Source organism: Fistularia commersonii, chromosome 22, assembly GCF_037954325.1.
Source record: "Fistularia commersonii isolate RoL2024-O1a breed Wild chromosome 22, RoL_Fcom_v1.0, whole genome shotgun sequence".
NCBI classification, from domain to species: Eukaryota; Metazoa; Chordata; class Actinopteri; order Syngnathiformes; family Fistulariidae; genus Fistularia; species Fistularia commersonii.
The window spans coordinates 3,309,843-3,327,990 of NC_141305.1; the positions used below are offsets into that span (position 1 = coordinate 3,309,843).

At 45.9% G+C, this 18,148-nt stretch overlaps 1 protein-coding gene across 2 annotated transcripts in view; it reads right to left on the reverse strand.

The window, feature by feature from the left end:
- znrf3 (zinc and ring finger 3) overlaps positions 1 to 5,167 on the reverse strand; it is a 73,938-nt gene extending 68,771 nt beyond the window's left edge. For both annotated transcript variants that reach the window (XM_086169569.1, XM_086169568.1), the window contains exon 1: positions 4,399 to 5,167. In XM_086169569.1, the coding sequence (XP_086025695.1) occupies positions 4,399 to 4,641 (243 nt within the window). In that variant the 5' untranslated portion in view covers positions 4,642 to 5,167. The remainder of the gene's footprint in view (positions 1 to 4,398) is intronic.
- Between the last annotated feature and the right edge of the window lie 12,981 nt (positions 5,168 to 18,148).

Consider the following 18,148-nt stretch of genomic DNA (forward strand, 5'->3'; position numbering starts at 1 on the left):
ATCCTGGACATGAATGAGACTTGAAGAAGTGCAATTTTCAAACCATAGATCTTGCAATTTAACCACATCATTACAAACTACAACTGCTGTGTGACCACTGGTTGAGGATGCCGTTCATCTAAACTTAGATCGACATGGATGTTCGGGGTATTCGCGGAAACTTCCGCTGGATGGAGGATGCGCGTGCGAACGGGAGGGTTGGGAAACTATGCGAACGTCGAACAAACCCAAACCCCGACCTCACCGGCGCAAAGCAGTGGGGAAACAGCAGGAACTGTCAGTTGAAGTCATTAACATGCACGATAGGACGCGTGGAACCAAATGTTGGCTGCGTCAAATACAGCAGACTGATGGCAGTGGCGGCCTGCTTTGTGTGTGTGTGTGTGTGTGTGTGTGTGTGTGTGGTGGGGTGGGGTGGGGTGGGGGGGCTCAAATTACTTTGGCTGAGACATAAAAGTGGAACAGGATGGCGGTTAAGAGACGATCGCACTTAAAATACAGCTCCGATCGCCAAGCCAATAAACGGAGAGCAGCGCTTTTAACCTTTTAAACCGGCGTTTTGTGTACTGCTACTGTTGCTTTGGCGCTGGGAGTGGCCTCCGGTCGCTGGCACCTCCCGTCTGGGACCAGCCCATTATGGCCTCTTGGGGTTTCCAGCCTGTGGTGAGAGAGAGCGCTGGATGCCTTTAACCACTAAAGCTCTCATTATAGTCTAAATGCAGCGCGACACAACTCCTGCCAGCTCCAAGGTAGGAGCTCCAGTATTTAGGCTCATCGTTGTCTTAGCTCGAAACCGCCACTTTCCCCCCCCTTCGCATGAAGCTCGGAAAAAAAAATGCCACTTTGAAAGAACCACATCATGAAGTCTGGGAGCTATAGTTACTGGCACTTTGCGCATACGGAGACGAGGTTCAAATGGTCGCTCGACGGCGCCGGGCGACCGTCATCCCCTCATCCCGTCACTGGATGCTCCGCGCCCCCCCCCCCCCCCCCCCCCCCCCGCCCGTGAAAGGAAACGAGCAAAAAGCCACATTATTCCCTCCGGTTCTAGCCGACAACACTATGAGTTCCATCTGGTCCCGCCGGTGCCCCTGCCACTTCCCCGCCTCGCTCACATGCCGACAGCACATGCCCCGGCTGGAAATCGGAGGCAGATGTGCGCGCCGGCGCCGCTTTGCTGCTCATCTCGCGACCGGAAGGACGATTTAGCATCAAGGGGTGGAGGGTGGGGGACGAGAGGACGGGCGGCAGATGGCGCCTGCGCTCGTGTTGAGCGTGTTCACCAGAAAAATACATAAGTAAAAAAAAAAATGCAAAGCTTGGCGGGTGAGCGCAGCCGGGTTGTCGAATATCACCTGGCCTCACTTCCTGCAACGACAGGCGCCGCCAAGCGGCCCAAGCGTAGCCTCATTTTGATAGCTTAGCCAAGGCGTATGTTGTCCGGAGATCCGGTGACGCAGCTTTTGACACGATCCAAACTTTGACATCACGGGGGAAAAGATGTTGCGGCACCAGCGACACTTGATCCTCAGAAGAACCGGAAGCCTTCGGGGGGGGGGGGGGGGGGGGCTCTGGCGCAAATAAAGCGTCCTCGCTTCCTTTCATTCACTAACGCTGCTTTTTTTTTTTTTTTTCCCCTTTTCCATTAACTTTGTGAGCTGCCTCCCTGGGAAGAACCTAAATCTGGGACAAGCGGCGAATACAATTAAACCACCTGGCAGATAAAAAGAGCCGCGATTTAAGGACAGGAGTATTTACTGCGGTAAACAGGGCGCTGAACGTCGGCCCGAGGGGGAAATGCCCATTGATACGCAGCTAGCTTCCCGTCATGACAGAGTGATTTAAGGGCACATTCATTGCTTTGCTATTACTCAGCTAAAGTGGAGCGACCGGGGAACTGGCACTGGAGGTCTGGGGTTTGGCTCTACCGCCGTTGCCGCATCCGCGTGGTCGTCCCTCTCTTAGCGCGGCGGGATTAGCAACAGAAGTGGACTCATTACATAACACCGCCGGCGTTACTTTTCACGCTCTTCAGAAAGGAAACCCGGCACTTTAGGAAATCGGTGGAGGGGGAGCTCGGAGCGGAGGCAGCAGCTGAAAGAACGGCTACGAAAAAGGGACACCGAGATGTCTGGAGTGGTCAAACGGCTGGGACGCAACAGGAATTTCCCCACCAGGAGGAGCAGGTTGCGGCCAACGGTTTGGGAACGCAGCAATTAGCCTTTCAAAGCAATTTAAACAAATAAAAAAAAAACTGCAAAGTGAAAGACTAAAAAGCACTTTCACACTTTTCAGCGCAATGCGCTAACCGGGCCAAAAGGAGCGACTCGGAGTTTGCGCTCAAACATAACCGTTACCTTCATTCGCTAAAGCGACAGGAAGCGCTACATCTCAAAACTTTAGCTGTTAGCCGGCGCGCAAACAGTTGCTCTGCTTTTTGCTCGGCGAAAAAGACCCCGGAGAAACGGAGGAAACCGTGAACGCAAGGCGTCAGGACGGTAGCAGAGGTCACCGCGGACACCCCGGCGCACCTAAAGATCGGGCTAATTCTAGTGTAAACGTGTATCGTTACAACGGCGAAGCGATTTCCCACCATGTCGCCCGCGATGTTATTTCACGAGCATAGCATTTGCGAGTGAGGGAATTTGATGCCAGTTTAAAATTATACTCCCCAGGTTGTAGAAGTTGTCATTCATTGTCAGATCCGGCTTTCATAAATCTTCAGCAGGATTTACGCTGCAGGAAACTGGAGGCTGCGCGTCGGCGCTGGACAAACTGCCCTTCATTATAGCCTGACAAAATATAAGCTGCCTCTGAGTGGTCAGAAAGTATGTTAGCAAAGAAAGCAGACCCAAATAGATGTGGTTTTTCAATGTAAAGCTGAGGTCCGGCATTTCTGTGCGGTTACCGAGTGGCGCCGAACGGCCATCGCCGCGTACGAACGGGGCCGTTTCTGTGCAGAGCGTCCCCTGCTTTCATCCTCTCCTATCGTCTTTCCCTCCGGAGTGACAGACCGCGGCGCCGGGTCCGAGCGATGCCGCCGCTTAATATCGGTCATTTCCTGCGGGGCGAGGATGAGGAAGGGGGAGAGGCTGCAGCCACCGCTGATCTAATGCGTCCATCCGGGAGGGGGGGGGGAATGGGGAGGGGATTTAAACGCTCTACGCGGCTTGCGATGACACCTGATCGAGGAGCCCGGCGGTTCTGGGCTTATTTATTTGCTGAAAATGAAATAATCGTAACGACGAGCGGCACCGGCTGGGCCTCTCAAGCCGGTGAGAAGCCAAAAGTCCTGCTCCACAGGGATCGCAGGTCGGGACCTCAGGCCGTCGCTGCACCCCAGAACCTCTTACGCCTCGCAACCCAGACGAAAATACCAAATCGGCAAATATCGGCGACCCGGACAAAATCAAGAGTTTTGTTTCTCGACGTTTCCGAGGTGCACTTGTCTTGACGGGAGCTGGGAAATAAAAAACCTGGGGTCATTAATGTTACCCCTTCCTGTTTTACTTTTCTTTTTTTTTTTCCCCCAAAAACGCATTATCAATCATTTCTTCCCCGTGGGGATGCGTGCAGTTGTCTATCCATGGAGGTGTAAGTTACTGGGTGCACATTGGGGTGGATTGTTGCCTTGCAGAGCCTTGGCGGCGGCTGCAGGCAGGACGCGTGTCACCGTCCACGCATGGTGGTGGTGGTGTTGGGGTGGGGGTTCTGCTTCTAAAGCCAACTTTTTTTTCTTGCATTAAAAAAAAAACACGTGGGGGTCGAGGGGAGGGTCGCACCCTCCACTCCTGCCTGGGAGGGAGAGGAAGGGGGCAGGAGGGGTGGTCTGCTCTGCAAAGTTTACTAACTTTTCAGGAATTTTTTGTTGTTTTTGAGGACCCCCCCCCCCCCCCACACACACACACACACACACTCCTCCAACCTCTCGTTCTCGCGGTGGTTGGCGTCCGGCCGCGGGAATTGAGCCGCTGGAGCTGAGGAGGAGGAGGAGGGGGGGGGGACGCATGGCAGACATCAACCAAATGACCTGCAACAGCATGTTTTCCCTGTGAATGAATTCCACAAGATAGGAGCCATCTTGTGACCGCATTCGCTTACGAGCCGTGTACCATCCTCGCGCACACGCGCACACGCACGCCACAACTCCTGTCAACTCCTCCCTCCTTCCCCTCCCCTCCAACCCGGTTGGAAAAAAAAACTTTTAAGGAAAGGGGGTGGAGGAGAAGGGGTGGAAGGGAAGGAGGAGGAGGAGGAGGAGGGGGGTGCAGCTTGTTCGAATCCCACCCCGCGCCCCGGTGCCGCGGATCGGATCGAGGCTCTCCTCAGCCCCCGCCGCCGGAAGGAGTGGAGGAAGAAGAGGAGGAGGAGGAAGAAGAAGAGACACTTTGCACGTACTTGTACGATCTCCCCCTCGGCGCTGATCGTGGCTCCAGCCTTGGAGAAGCGTCCCTGCAAGCCCGTGGTGTAGGTCGTATAATCCCCGCTGGGACTGGACTCGAACAGAACCACTTCCACGAAGGCCGTATCCTTGGCGAGCGCGGCGCCGCCGAGGGACGCGGCGGCGACCAGCAGCAGCAGCGGGAGCGGGAGCGCCGCGTCCGGCTGCCGATCGGAGCCTCCCCGCGGTAGGATCATCATCTTGCCGGCTGGATCGGCGCCGATCGGAACATAATTTCGCGCAGGCCGGGCGAAATCTGACGGGGTCCGGGTCGGGTCCGGGTCGGGTTCCGGGATCCGTGCTCGCCGCGGGGCCGATGCGTCAGGCGGGTCCGGGGGATTGTGCAACGAGCGCGGCTGCAGGACCGAGCCGGAGCGTGTTTATCTCTCCACTGCGAGCCTTGTCAATTACACTGCAAACACTGGCTCTCTCTCTCTTTCTCCCTCTCTCTCTCTCTCTTTCTCACCCCCCACTCCTCCTCCTCCTCCTCCTCTTCTACAAAGCGGATCTCCTTTTGATCTCCAAACACGTGATTTTTTTTTAGTTTCTCCCTCTCTCTCTCTCTCTCTCTCTCTCTCTCTCTCTCTCCACCCACCGAATCTTTCTGACCCTCTCCTCTTGCACTCCCCGCTCTCGAGTGCCAGCACTCCGGTTAAGGACGCGCCGCGGAGGCCGGTGAAGAAGGAAGAAAAGAAAACGGCTACGGATGCGGTCGCTTGTTCTGGAAATTCGGAAGATCGGCCCGTATCGCGTTTTTTGATCAATAAAAAATCGAACCCGAACACCGCTGGTGAGGTGGTTTTTCCTGCGTTTTTCGCGTTTCGCGCCGGTCCACCTTAAGACAAACACTCCCCTCCGCAGGACCCTCCGAGTCTGAACCGGGCTAATTTCTCAATCCGATCCCGGACCGCCGCTCATCCCTTTTGGGTTTGAGACGAGCAGAGGGTTTCGCCCTTGGCTATTTTTTTTTTTTTAAGAAAAAAAACAAAAAACTTTTATTCGGGTTATTTGGGGGGGAAAACAACAACGTCCCGTAAGCGGACTGCCATGGTCAAACGAGTAAAACCGGAAGTTAAACCAAGAGAGTAAAGTGCAACTTGTTTTCTGGAGTATTACAATAATAACCTTGACTTACGAGCTCGTAACTCAATTTACTCGCGTATCAAATTAAATGTATCCCTTAAACGGAATTGAAACGCTATTAATCCCTTCCGACCCCCACTTGTTTTGTTTCGTGTTTTTGAACAAACAAAATGCACTTTATGAATAACAAATATAAAATATAACAACAAAAATGTACTTTAATTATCCCATCCTTAGGTAATTGTTTCGCAGCAGCAAGACATAAAAGGACAAAACAAGCTAAAAGAATACACGAAAAAATACATAAAATAAACGCAAGTGTAAACTATCGTCTAAAAAAAAATTAAAGAATGCAAAGAATTCTTGTTGAAATCTTGTGGCAACTGGACTTGAATTTCTTCACTTCACTGCTGGCTTTTGGAGTGAAGAAATTCAAGTCCAATTGCCAAAACAAGAAGATTTTGACAAGAATTCATCATGACCCGGATGACTGAGAAATAAATAAACTGGTTTTATTAAGAATATTTAACATGACGATCAGACAAAGAGGGAGAAGGAGGTTGGGGTACTTTTCCATTTCGTGCTCGGTCAAGCAACTTAAGACACTCGCTACACACCTAATGCCACAATATATTGCAAATTTAAGTTGCACTGTTTAACACTTTATCTTTTTTTCCTTTCAGCTGCTCGCCGCAGCCAATCAATTTCATCGAGCTTACCCTATGCTCTGTATACTCTTCTCTTACACCAAAAAACTTCATATCCTCTTTCACTCCATCCATAAACCCGCTTTTGAGCAGCGTTTCAGGCCAGCGGCGGCCACGTCGGATGTCTAACGCTCGGCCCGCCTGTTCGTAACTCAGATCTCAGCTCGTATCACAAAACAAAAAATAAAAAATAAAGAGTAAAATAAACGTATTGATAAAGCAACAGTTTGTATCTCGGAAAACTCGAAAGTTCATGTATTCATAAGTAAGGGTTCCACTGGATTAGAATGCACAATATCAAGAAACAAGCAAAAGCACAAAGACAAAAGATCAATGTCAGAAAGAAAAATGTGACCGCCATGTTTATATATTTTTACAGTTATATTTTTAAGTAATCTGATGGAGCTGGTGTAAAAATATATGGCTTGAGAAGGAATACTGCATACCAGTGCAAGGAACACGTTCTGAAAATACCAATGAGCATCGTGGTTTAAGTCAAATTTTTATTTATTGAAATTCACAACTGTATCAGATGTTATGAACCAGTCATACAGTAAATGCCCGTTCACATTTCAAGAGTGAAATTTTTTTGAACAAATTTGATCCGAATAGTGGTGGCAGAAGTGGTTATAATCATTATTAATATGATTTGAATGTAGTCACCTGCAGGAAGATGCCTGCAGACGCATGAAAACATCATGCAAACATTTAAATGAGAACAATAGATTTTTGGAGTGATAGGTATTTTAAGCAGGGAGAGGATGTGAAGGCATTGTGGATCTCGGCAGCCATACTGGGAGGTGTGCTGCCTTCCGTCGGTTAAAAGCCACAGGCTATGTTGCTATAAAAGCCCATTCCCAACCCATGAACGTGCTCTAACTCGATAATAGCCAAGGATGAAGATGCTAACACGAAAATTCTGCGATCCGACGCCACCGCAGGCTGTCAAGCAACGACATGATCATTCTGTTTTGACCAAAGGTTTGACCTCAAGTGTGCTACAGCTTAGCATGCTCGCTAAACAGACACACAGCCTGTCCTCAGGGGAGCCAGCTTGCACAGAAACTTGTTGCTCAGCTCTGCTAGGTCTCTGTTTAATTTTCTGTTGACTCAAAGGACCAGTTTTTGTGTGAGGGCCCCTGTTAGCGTCTAGCAGCAGCTAGCTGACTTTCAAAGTGTAGAGGGAAACTTCGATTGGTCATATGACTCTCCGAGATGATGTAAAGATTTTGTCCGCAGTTTAACGGTCAACTCTTGAATCCCCTTAGACAGATTTGCGCTCCAGTAATGTCTGACTCCTGTTTTGTTTGATTGTTTTTTTTATGGTGCTACCTGTCAACAGCAGGCTAACGTTGCTCTCAGCCAATCTCTGGTTAGTGTATCGGCAGTTGCCACCTGGCGAGGGTGGAATTTCACCTTGCGACAAAACAAACCTCAAAGAAAGCAAAGAATTACAGAAATGCGACATCTGTTGTTCTAAATCGATTTCTCAAAGAAGCCGACACAAAGGGAAGCTAGGAATGTGATTCGACAATTCACGATGCGGAACACTGGCATGTTTTCAGCTTTGCTTTTTGTTTTTTTTCCCCCCCAATCCTTTGAGTTGTACTTCTGGTTGCCCGCAGCGAACCGATCTTGTTCTCGGACATTTCTCGCCGCAGAGATCTTTATCTAGACGGGGGCCTCCTGATCCAATAAAGATTACGTAAATAAATGAATGAAAAACAAAGTCAGATGCAAATCACTGATGAGACTGAAGAGCTGATAAAAACCTCCCAACTTTCCCGTCAGCAACCCTTCAGAATTAGCGGCCTCATCCCGTGCTGATAATCTCCGGGCGTGCTGCGGTTATTTGGAAAAAAAAAAAAAAAAGACAATAATTTCTCAGTCACTCTGCCGGGAACGGAGTCCTTTGTGAAACATTCATGCCGACCGATTTCCAGAAAACCTTGTTCCCCCTGTCATGTGTCGGCTAATGAGTCCAGTGTGTCTTCAAAGTTGGACACTGTAAAGTGCGGATGAACACGAGTCTGTTTGGGGAGGCGTCCGCGAGTCATGGCGGAACAGCATCGGCAGCTTCTCGACCATTTGGAAAATGATAAATCACGAGCGCGATACCGTGGAGCAGGAGAGGCCTGGTCCTGATCATCTCTGTCGTTCTACGTTGCTCTTTTGTTGTTCATTCGCTGTCAAACTCGCAGCCGTCATCTCATCTGTCAGTTTGTGTGACGGCGCGTTTATTAGAACCAACTGTCAGGACTTTTTAGGTCAACCACGCAACGCGTGATGGTCAACATGTGTTCAGACTTTGGAGAATGAGAAAAAAAAAAAAAGGGGGGGGGGTGGAGAAAACAATTCAAAGCCCGAAACTTAAGAAGTTTGTTCGGCCCCTCCGGCGTGGCAATAATTTACAGATCACGCTGGACGTCAGTCCGTCTTTCTGAAGCTTGATCAGCAACACATGTCCGGTATCTGTCCTGTGACACTTCTTCTCCGGCTCTCATGTAGTACAGATGTGCGTAGACACAAACACACAAACACACTCCGGCTAGAAATGTCAAAAATGCAGTGTGTGAATGACGGTCCTCGACAGGGATCAGGCCTGCACGACGCAGAAGAGCGTCACGCGAACCCGATGCGGCTTCTTTAATGGCAAGTCTGCCCTCTACTGGTGAGAGGAGCTTCTCGCCCGGTGCTATCCGCCCGAGTTGATCGTCTGTTGACAACTTGGAAGCGTCACATTGGAAAAACTCTCCCGCTAAAAACGTATCAATAATTTCTCATCATTTTCCTGACTAATCTCTCTGCTCGGTGTGTGTGTGTTTCTGAATCCAGCCCACAGCTGCGGCTCTTCTGCTGACGCTGGGGTTCTCGCTCTCCTTGCCGTGTCTAAACTCCAGCCTCCCTGAGAAGAGTCAGCTGTTGGCTTGTTTAGGGCCGGCGGTGACGGATGGTGGCTGCTCCGGCTCTTGGGGGCCCGAAGTGCCATCTATCGTACGAGCCCTTATCAGTCCGTGTGTGTGTGTGTGTGTGTGTGTGTCTGTGCGCTTTGTGTAATTGTAGCTCATGAATTAATCGGTCAAATGGGTAGGTCTACCCTGTTACAACACACAAATAAGAGAAAACCAAATTAATATCTCTTTGGTAGGGAATCTTTGGTTGTCCCGAGGAAGAAAAAGTATTAAATTGGAAAAAGATGTGGCCGAAATCAATCTTTGAAACATGTGGATATAAGCGAATGAGCGTGAAAATTAGGCAATAACAAAACAGGAAATGGCGACCACGAGGATGAGATCCCATGAAAATGTAGCAGAAATGACCTAAAACATGTTAAATGAGGGCGGAAGGGAGCAAATAAAGGATGTGAACTCAAGATTTTTTTTTTGTGAAAGAAAAAAAAATGACCTTAAATTACATAAAATCCCTGAAGGTTGTATTTTAAACAGGACGATGACAGATAAGACCTTTAAATCCAACCGCCTGCCTTCACACAAAACAAATACGTTATTTAGTTTATGTGAAGTGCACGACGTGTTTAATGCTCGGTGATGGGAGGCTCAACTTTGCGCCACCTCCCCGGTCACATCACTGCAAATAGACGGATCCGACAGGCCCCGGAGACTCCGACGTTTGGACGCCGTGGACAGGAACGTCTCGCTTCCTGCTGGTCGCCTCGCAAAATAAATGACTCGTTGTCGGATTGTGGAATTTTAAACGACACAAGAAGAGGGTGTCATTTCGAGGATTTTAAATTACCTTTTTATCTGAGGTGAAAACATAGAAAAGGCTATTTACTGTGTGTGTGTGTGTGTGTGTGTGTGTGTGTGTGTGTGTGTGTGTGTGTGTGTGTGTGTGTGTGTAGCGGGGTCTCTAAGTTGAGTTGCACTGAAATCTTTTCCATTGTAATATTTCACTCAAAACGTTGTGTGTTTGTATCAGCTGATAATCAAAAAGTACGATGCACTTTTTCCCCCCCGCCCGCCGCGGTTGCTCCACCTCCTGGACGCCTTTGTCTCCGGAAGCTTCCCTTCTCGCCTGTCACTTTGAATAAGACGTCCACAATTGACTCGCCAGCGTAAACAAGTTAATAAATAATAAATAAATACGACATCACGGGTTACTAACAATACCCGGAGGGTACATTCGAGCGTGTTGCTCTCGGGGGGCTTCCAGCTCCAGTGAATCGTCCCTTTGTTGGCGCCGCGCTGACGTTATGTTTTAATGAAGAAAGGAGATGATGAGGAGGGGGAACGTTTACATTCATGGCTCCCATAAGAGCGCATCGCTGCGGCATATTATTACATAAAGCAATTAGGGGCCCCCCGAAGCCCCTGGATTGTGGGAGATTCTTCCCCCCGCGATGACACAGTGCGGCCGTGACTATTGACTCCGGCCAGCTCGGCGAGTACGTTGCATGTTTGCCATGATGTCATGGCTTCGACCCCAGTGGGAAACTCTCATGAGATGGTGGGTTGGAAAACCAGCCAATGCCGGGCCTTTGTTACGGACGGCAGTGACAAAAAAAAACAAAAACAAAAAAAAAAACAAGGTGTGGGGGAGAATTAATGGCGATCCAAACAGAAACGGGTTGGATAAATCGATTAAAAAAAAATAAAGTTCTATTATATATGATAATAGAAGTGACCTTAACATTAATACCCTTACATAAAACATTGCTTAGGATTAGTAAGTACATAAGGAATATCTGAATATTGAAAGACAAACCTCCACATAACTGGCTTCAAGTAACTGTTCCTATGGAGTTCATAGAAAATGTATTTGCAAACCTCATTGAGCATGTAAACAAAATTTATGAGCCGCATATCGATGGATGGAATGCAAAACCTCCTATCTGAAAAAAAAAAAAAAACACTTTTTTTTAGGAAATAAAAAAAACCTTTGATTTTATTATGGTATTGTCTTTGTTAAAGATATTCAAGAATATTCTATTGTTCACAGACTACATTTCTATGTTATAATTGAAAAATACATAGCATGTATTTTTACCACTGACACTGCCCATAAGTGTTTTTTTTCCTAATTTTTTCTGCTTCATTGTGCACATAGGAGTTATGTCATGTGACATATGTCATATGTCATAGTTATGACATGTGACAAAAAAAGAAAGGGCAGGATTATCTTACAGACAGACTGAAAATGTGGAGCCATCCCATGTCTCACCATTCAATGCAAAATTCCAAAATCGAAAAATTTGCTGATTGGGTGTTTTGCATTCCAGCCATCGATATTTAGTTTTTAATGGCTGTTTTTCCATTTCATAAGATTTGAGTGATGTGTCGAGTCTTTGTTAAGCCTTTTCGGAACTGATACTCTGTTAAGCAAGATTTATACATGCTTTATTACAAGTTAGATCAGGGAATTTCAATGTTTTACAAAAACTGGCTTTACCTTAAATACTCGCCAGCATAAACAAAACAAAACTGACCGATCACGGAAAAAAAAATGATTCCAAAAAATGTCTTGTTTCCAAAGAAACGACGATCCTATTAAAAATAATTCCGATTCCAACCGCGACGTTAATTCCGTCCTCGGACAGACGGCGAGTTCATCGGGCCTCTGTTTTCTCCGAGGTGTTCTCCACATTTCAAACGGCTCGTAAACGAACGCAGCGCGCTTTGAAGTGGCAGCTATTGACGGGGCCGGGCCCTTTCCTGGCCGAACCGCCCACCTCGCCTCTGGCTCCGGGGCAGGAGTCCGCTTTGAAGTGCGAGACCAGACCGGAGGGAGGCATTTCAATGGGCCGCCGCCGCCGCCGAGGGAGTACGGTTGCAGCCGTGAGGGAGTTATGGCGAGGGAAGGGGAGGCCGGGGTCTATTGAAATGAGGCACCTGTAAGTTTCGGGCCTGCAAGAACAGGTAAGTTTCCCAGGGGTGAGGGGCTTCGGAGAACTCAAAGACGTTCTCCTCCGAGTGGGATCCGGAGCTCGTAATCTGCTTGGGAGGATGGAGGAGGACGGTCGGGGAGGTGGGGGGGGGGGGGGGGGGGGGATATGATGACTCATGCAGGCGGGAACACGTTCTCAAAGGATGTACGGATGGGTGGAATCCGGTACGCGCAAACACACACAGCAATAAAAAAACAACACTCATTTCAGCCGGAGCCTCGGTCGCTCTTTCATTTGTGGAATAGTAAATTGTGGCCCAGTGGGAGCGGTGAATCCAGCTGAGTCCTCTGAGTTAGAGGAGGAAAAAAAAAAAAGAAAAAACCTAAAGTATGCTAATTTCACTAAAAAGAAGAAATATATAAAAAAAAAAAACCTGTGATGGATGGGCTCATCATGTTACAGCAATACAGTTTTCAGAATACGCGTTTGCATCTTGCTCAAACGTACCCTACGTCTCCCAGGGATCCGAAAACTAGGAACGCCGCTTTGCAGTCAGACGCATCGGTGCAATGTGTGAGGAAACATAGAGGAGTTGCAATCTCTGGATCTTCAAATGCACGGTTTCCCAATCCTTCCCTAAGTTATGGCCTTAAAAGTAGACCAAAGAGTGATGGGCAGAACATTATGATGTTAAGAGTGAGGTTGACCTTTGACCCCAATCTAAAATAATTGTCCCGTTTGATATTTCAGTTAAATAATAATAATAATCTTAAGATTATTCCACGTAACGAGATTCCCTTCAGGTGACGGGCGTGACCTTTAAACCTTTGACCGGCAAAATCTGCCCGTCCTGAGGTCTCAGAGGATTTTGTGTCAAAATTGGAAATCTCCCCTCCAGGTATTCCGATGTTAGCATGACGGACGTGACGCCTCGGGACCCCAGATTCTAATCCAACAAACCAGCCAGCAGGCAAAAACGCTCACCAACAACAATCTATGTTTTCTCTTAAGCCTCTCATGTGTTTCCAACCTTAATCTTAATTTCTTACACAAAGATTGTTCTGTAAAAATAAACAAATACATCTAAACTACATTTCAAGGCAGTAAGTGAACGCCGGAGGTTAAGTAGATTATAGTTTAGCGTAACTAACAAGAAACACAGCCTCGTAGCTTTGACAAAAACAACTGTCATTGAAATCACTTGGAATTGAAAATATAATCCCCCAGTATACTTGGGTCTTTTACTTTGTCACATCCCAATTTCAGGAGGGACTTACCAGCTGCAGGTGGTGGATGTATATAGTACTTATATTCTTTCATGAAGTAAACAGAAATACGTATTAAGAAAAACCTTCACTAAGTGCTTAATTCACATGTTACTGAAATAAAAGTCAGGCAATATCATCAGCAAAATGGACTTCATGTATCAAATGAGTACTCACTATAGAGACTAGTATTTATGATGAGTATTTATTGTACTCTTGTACAATATGTATACATTACTTACATTTTTAGTGTTGATGCCTTTGAATAACTGAACCAATTTCAGACACCTACTGTCTTGTTTTCTAGAACATATAATTGCCTAATATACGTTATTCTCTTGCAACTTCAGTTCTTCATATGAAGACATGATATACTCAAGTTCTCTACACCTTACACATGCATATTTATACTTAATTCGCCATAATGTTGACTTGTTTTCCCATATACAAGTTTGCACCTGCAGATGGTAAACATAAATACTATAGCGACAGTCTCTGTACATTACAGTAAAACAAAGCTATTTTGTCATATGAGGACTTCTTTGTGTTAAACCAGCATGAGGCGTAAACACAGCATCAAGTGTAAAATCACCTGAAAAGCAGAATTTTCAAATTAACTTAGTGAAAGTCCAATATTTCTCCTTGGATGGTAGTGCAGTGGAAATGTAAAGTAAATATTCCAGCATCCCGACACCCAACTGAAGTTGAGTAAATGCACCGAGATGCTTTTCATCATTGCAAATGCCTCTAATTATTCCACCTGATCAGGGTACTTTGATTTATCTGGAGGCTCGGATCAACGCTCTCTCTGTGGGTGGAAGGGAAAAAAAAATCCATGGCGGCAGCAAAATCACAAAACATCTAAATCCCCAAATGAAAAGCCGAGCTGCTCGTCACTCAGGAGGGTCTCAGAGTTTTGGGTTTGCGTGAGACGACACGCCGACTCGTTTTTTTTCGTCACGTCTTTTGGGTTTTTTCTTTTGCCGCGGCAGAGACGTCGGAACGAGGTGAGCGGACGGACAAAGCTGCTCAGGAAGGAAACTGAAAACAGATCATCTTCCCTTGTGTCCTTTTCATGTCTGCAAGACTTTTTCTTTGTTTTCTGCTAATTTTGTGGTAACCATATCTGTGTATACACACACACACACACACACACACACACACCCGGTGGAAGGGAAGGAGACATTAAAGGGACTTTAAAGTAGTAGCCTGTAGACAAACTCAATTCCACTTGGAAATGGGAAATCAGCATGGAGTGATGGAAAACTGAATATTAATTTCACAGCATATAAATCATTACAACTTAACTATGTTTCAAAGAGAAGACCAGGAATCTCCAAGGCTTTTCTTTGTTCTTGTCAACTCGGGCAACATCCCTGAATTGCGTTGATCTCATATCCAAATGGCAAGGGCACCACAAAAATTAAGATAATTTTGGCTTGCAGCTGGAGTTGTCTTCAACATGTCATCTGTACGACTCACTTCAAATATTTGGTTGGGCGCAGTTTATTTGCGAATCGGAACAACAGGGAAGATGAGAATCAGGATGTAGGTGACGTTGAAATCGAAACGGGGTTTGGTTGTTATCACTGCTCCTGAAATTTTAAACATACAGTCTGTTGTTTCCTGACACTTTGCCTCTAAACCTGAGGGGCTCAAAAGGGGCTCTGCAACCCAGAAAGGGTTCACTGATGGACTGCAATGACTTCCACAAGTTCAAACACACATTTACCCGAACCCAACGCATTGTAACGAATGGATGAATAGAGACAGAAGATGTTGTCTTTCATTCAGACTCATGCAGACATGCAGCAACACAAAGCAGCACTCTTCCACTTACAGGTTACCGTAAAAAACAAACAAAAAAAAAACATTGAAAAAAATGATCAATCCATTATTTCAATATCCCCACTATTTTGTGCAGGGCAACAGGTGTGTTTATGCATGTCAGTGGCATTAATAGTCCATCACTCATTTCCACATTTTAAGTTTAAGATTAAAACATCACTTTGATTTGAAATGCATGATTTTCATGCAATGAATACCAATGATACGAATAAATATATTCATAGAGCACTTTCCATCAAAGTGCTCTACAAATGAGAAGTTTTGACAATGTTGATACTGACATTGGTATCAGTTCATATATTAAGATGTTAAAATAGAAACCTGAATAGAAGAATAGCTCCATACTGGATGCATAATAACAGGGTACATTTAAGCATGCCATCGGGCCCAGTTTGATTTAAAAAAAAAAAAAAAACTGAACGTCATACAGAATGGAGTCCATTAGTTTTGGGGGCCTTGGCCTGAAATGCTGCTAAAGATTGCCGCTGACGATTTTCCATTTCAGATGTTTCTACTTAGAAATGAACTCCATATGTAAACATGTTTCCTGACTCAAGGAAAAATTTAAAACATGTTTTCCAAATGAATGCAAAAAGGACTAGAATATAAGCTAATGAGATCATCAAAAGTATATAATTAATAGGAAAACAAGACATTTGAGTTTCTATATTTGGGCACGTCATCGCACAACCTTCTCAAACATGTGTTGCTGATTTCTAAGATTAACAACATTTTTTTTATTAAGGCTTTCTGCCTGAAATGCCTATCACTTCTTGAGTGTAACCTCTTAACTTAGAGTTCAAATAGTGACAAGAGGTTTATTTACTGTGCCTGTTGCTTTAAATGGGCTGCGCCTCAAGCACGCGCGTTCCGGAAGTCGGCTTTCGGCCATGCCACTTTGTAGTTCTCTTAATTCAATCCGTAGTCCTAAACTTCGTAATGCGGGGGCAAAAGAACCGAGACAATAAAATGGAAAAAACAATGAAAAGGAAACGTCTCTCCGAAAGTCACCCTTTCGCAGAACACGGTTAGCGCCATAGAACATGTATGTTTAGTAAACTCACGACAGAGTTAGCTGGCAAACAGAACTACATCACTACACAATGGGAATCGGAGGTCTTAAGCTAAAGCTAATTCAAACCGCCAACGGCTCAGGTGAACAAATTTTAAGTATATGAAAACGTTCATTGCCTGAAAGAACCTACTCCCTCATAAAAAATAGCGCTGTGCACCATATATGGAAAACACGCTGGCGGACAGCATGCAAGAATTCAAATAAAACACAGAAATGCGTTGGTTCGTGAATATTTACCTGCGAGTTGTCCCGTACGCCCGCATTGATTCCGCTGTGTCACTCCGAGCCTGTAGCCACCGGATGTTGAAGCTATCCGACAAAAAGTAGTTCCACAAACAAACATCGCAAGTTGAGATGTCACTTCAAAATGTGCAATTTAAATGATATGATAAAATTGTTGTTTGAATTATAAATAAAAACATCTGGTGGCAATCTGTCCTCGATTGCTGGCGGTGCAAGTTCAAGATCCATGCTAGCTACCAATAGCATGCTAACGGAAGTTAGTAATTAAAAACGTAGTTTGAATGGAGAGGGAGGATGAGCGCGTCGTCTTTGTGGGCGGAGCTAATTATGTAAATGAGATTTGCGTCATCTCAGATGGGGTGTAATCTGGGAAATAAACGGTTTTTTTTTTTTCGTTAGAGACACAGAAACAATTAAAGAGAAAGACAAACAAACAAACTAGTATTTTCCACCAGATAATTGACCAACATCTTTTCCTCTAAATAAATAAGATAATGTTGATTAATGATTGTATTGTAATGCCATAATGAATGTCTTCAAGTGAAGAAATTCAGGTCCAGTTGCAACGACAAGAAGATTTTGACAAGAATATAGATTAATCTTTTTTTAATTTTAAAGAGGACAAATTAGTTAAAGGTACATTTTGTGATTTCAGTGTCTTAAAATGAAAAAAAAAAAAAAGAAAATTACAGAGATATACACTACTTTCCTAACAGCTTTTTCCCTTCAGGGGTCGCCACAGGGAATGAACTTTCTTCATCTAACAGATTCTCTGTATCCTCCTTTCTCACACCAACCAACTTCCTCATCCGTCAGCATCCGTCTACCGATATATTGACTAACCCTCCTCTGTCCATGGCCCAACCACCTCCTTCTGGCTTCTCTGACCTTCTCTCCAAAACATCTAACATGTGCTGTTCCTCTGCTGGACTCATTCCTGATCCTCTCCATCCTGGTCACTCCCAAAGAGAACCTCAACATCTTCATCTCTGCAACGTCCAGCTCTGCCTCCTGTCTCTTGGTCTTTGTAACAGTTTCTAGTCCATACAGCATCGCTGGTCTCACCACTATCTTGTCCACCTTTCCTTTCATTACGGCCGATGGTCTTCTATCTCTTCGTACCCCTTTTCTCCACCCATTCCAACCTGCTTGGGCCCGTCTCTTCACCTCTTTTCCGCTCTCTGTCGCTCTGGACTGTTGACTCTAAGTACCCGAAATCCTCCAACTTCTTGATCTCCACTCCCTGTAGCCTCACCGTTCCACCCAAGTTCCTCGCATTCACACACACACACACTCCGTCTTGCTGCGACTACCCTTCATTCCTCTCCTTTCCAGCGCATACCTCCACCTCTCTAGATTTCCTCAACCTGTTCTCTGCTCGCACGACAGATCACAATGTCATCTGCAAACATCGTGGTCCATGGAGATTCCTGTCTAAGCTCATCTGTCAGCCTGTCCATCACCACTGCAAACAAGAAGGGGCTCAAAGCTGATCCCTGATGGAGTCCCACCTCCACCTTGTTACACCTACCACACACCTCTCCACTGTATCACAGCGAGCATACATGTCCTGCACCAGTCTAACATACTTTACCGAGATATTATCTACCTTTTATTGAAATCATTGATAAACAATCAACA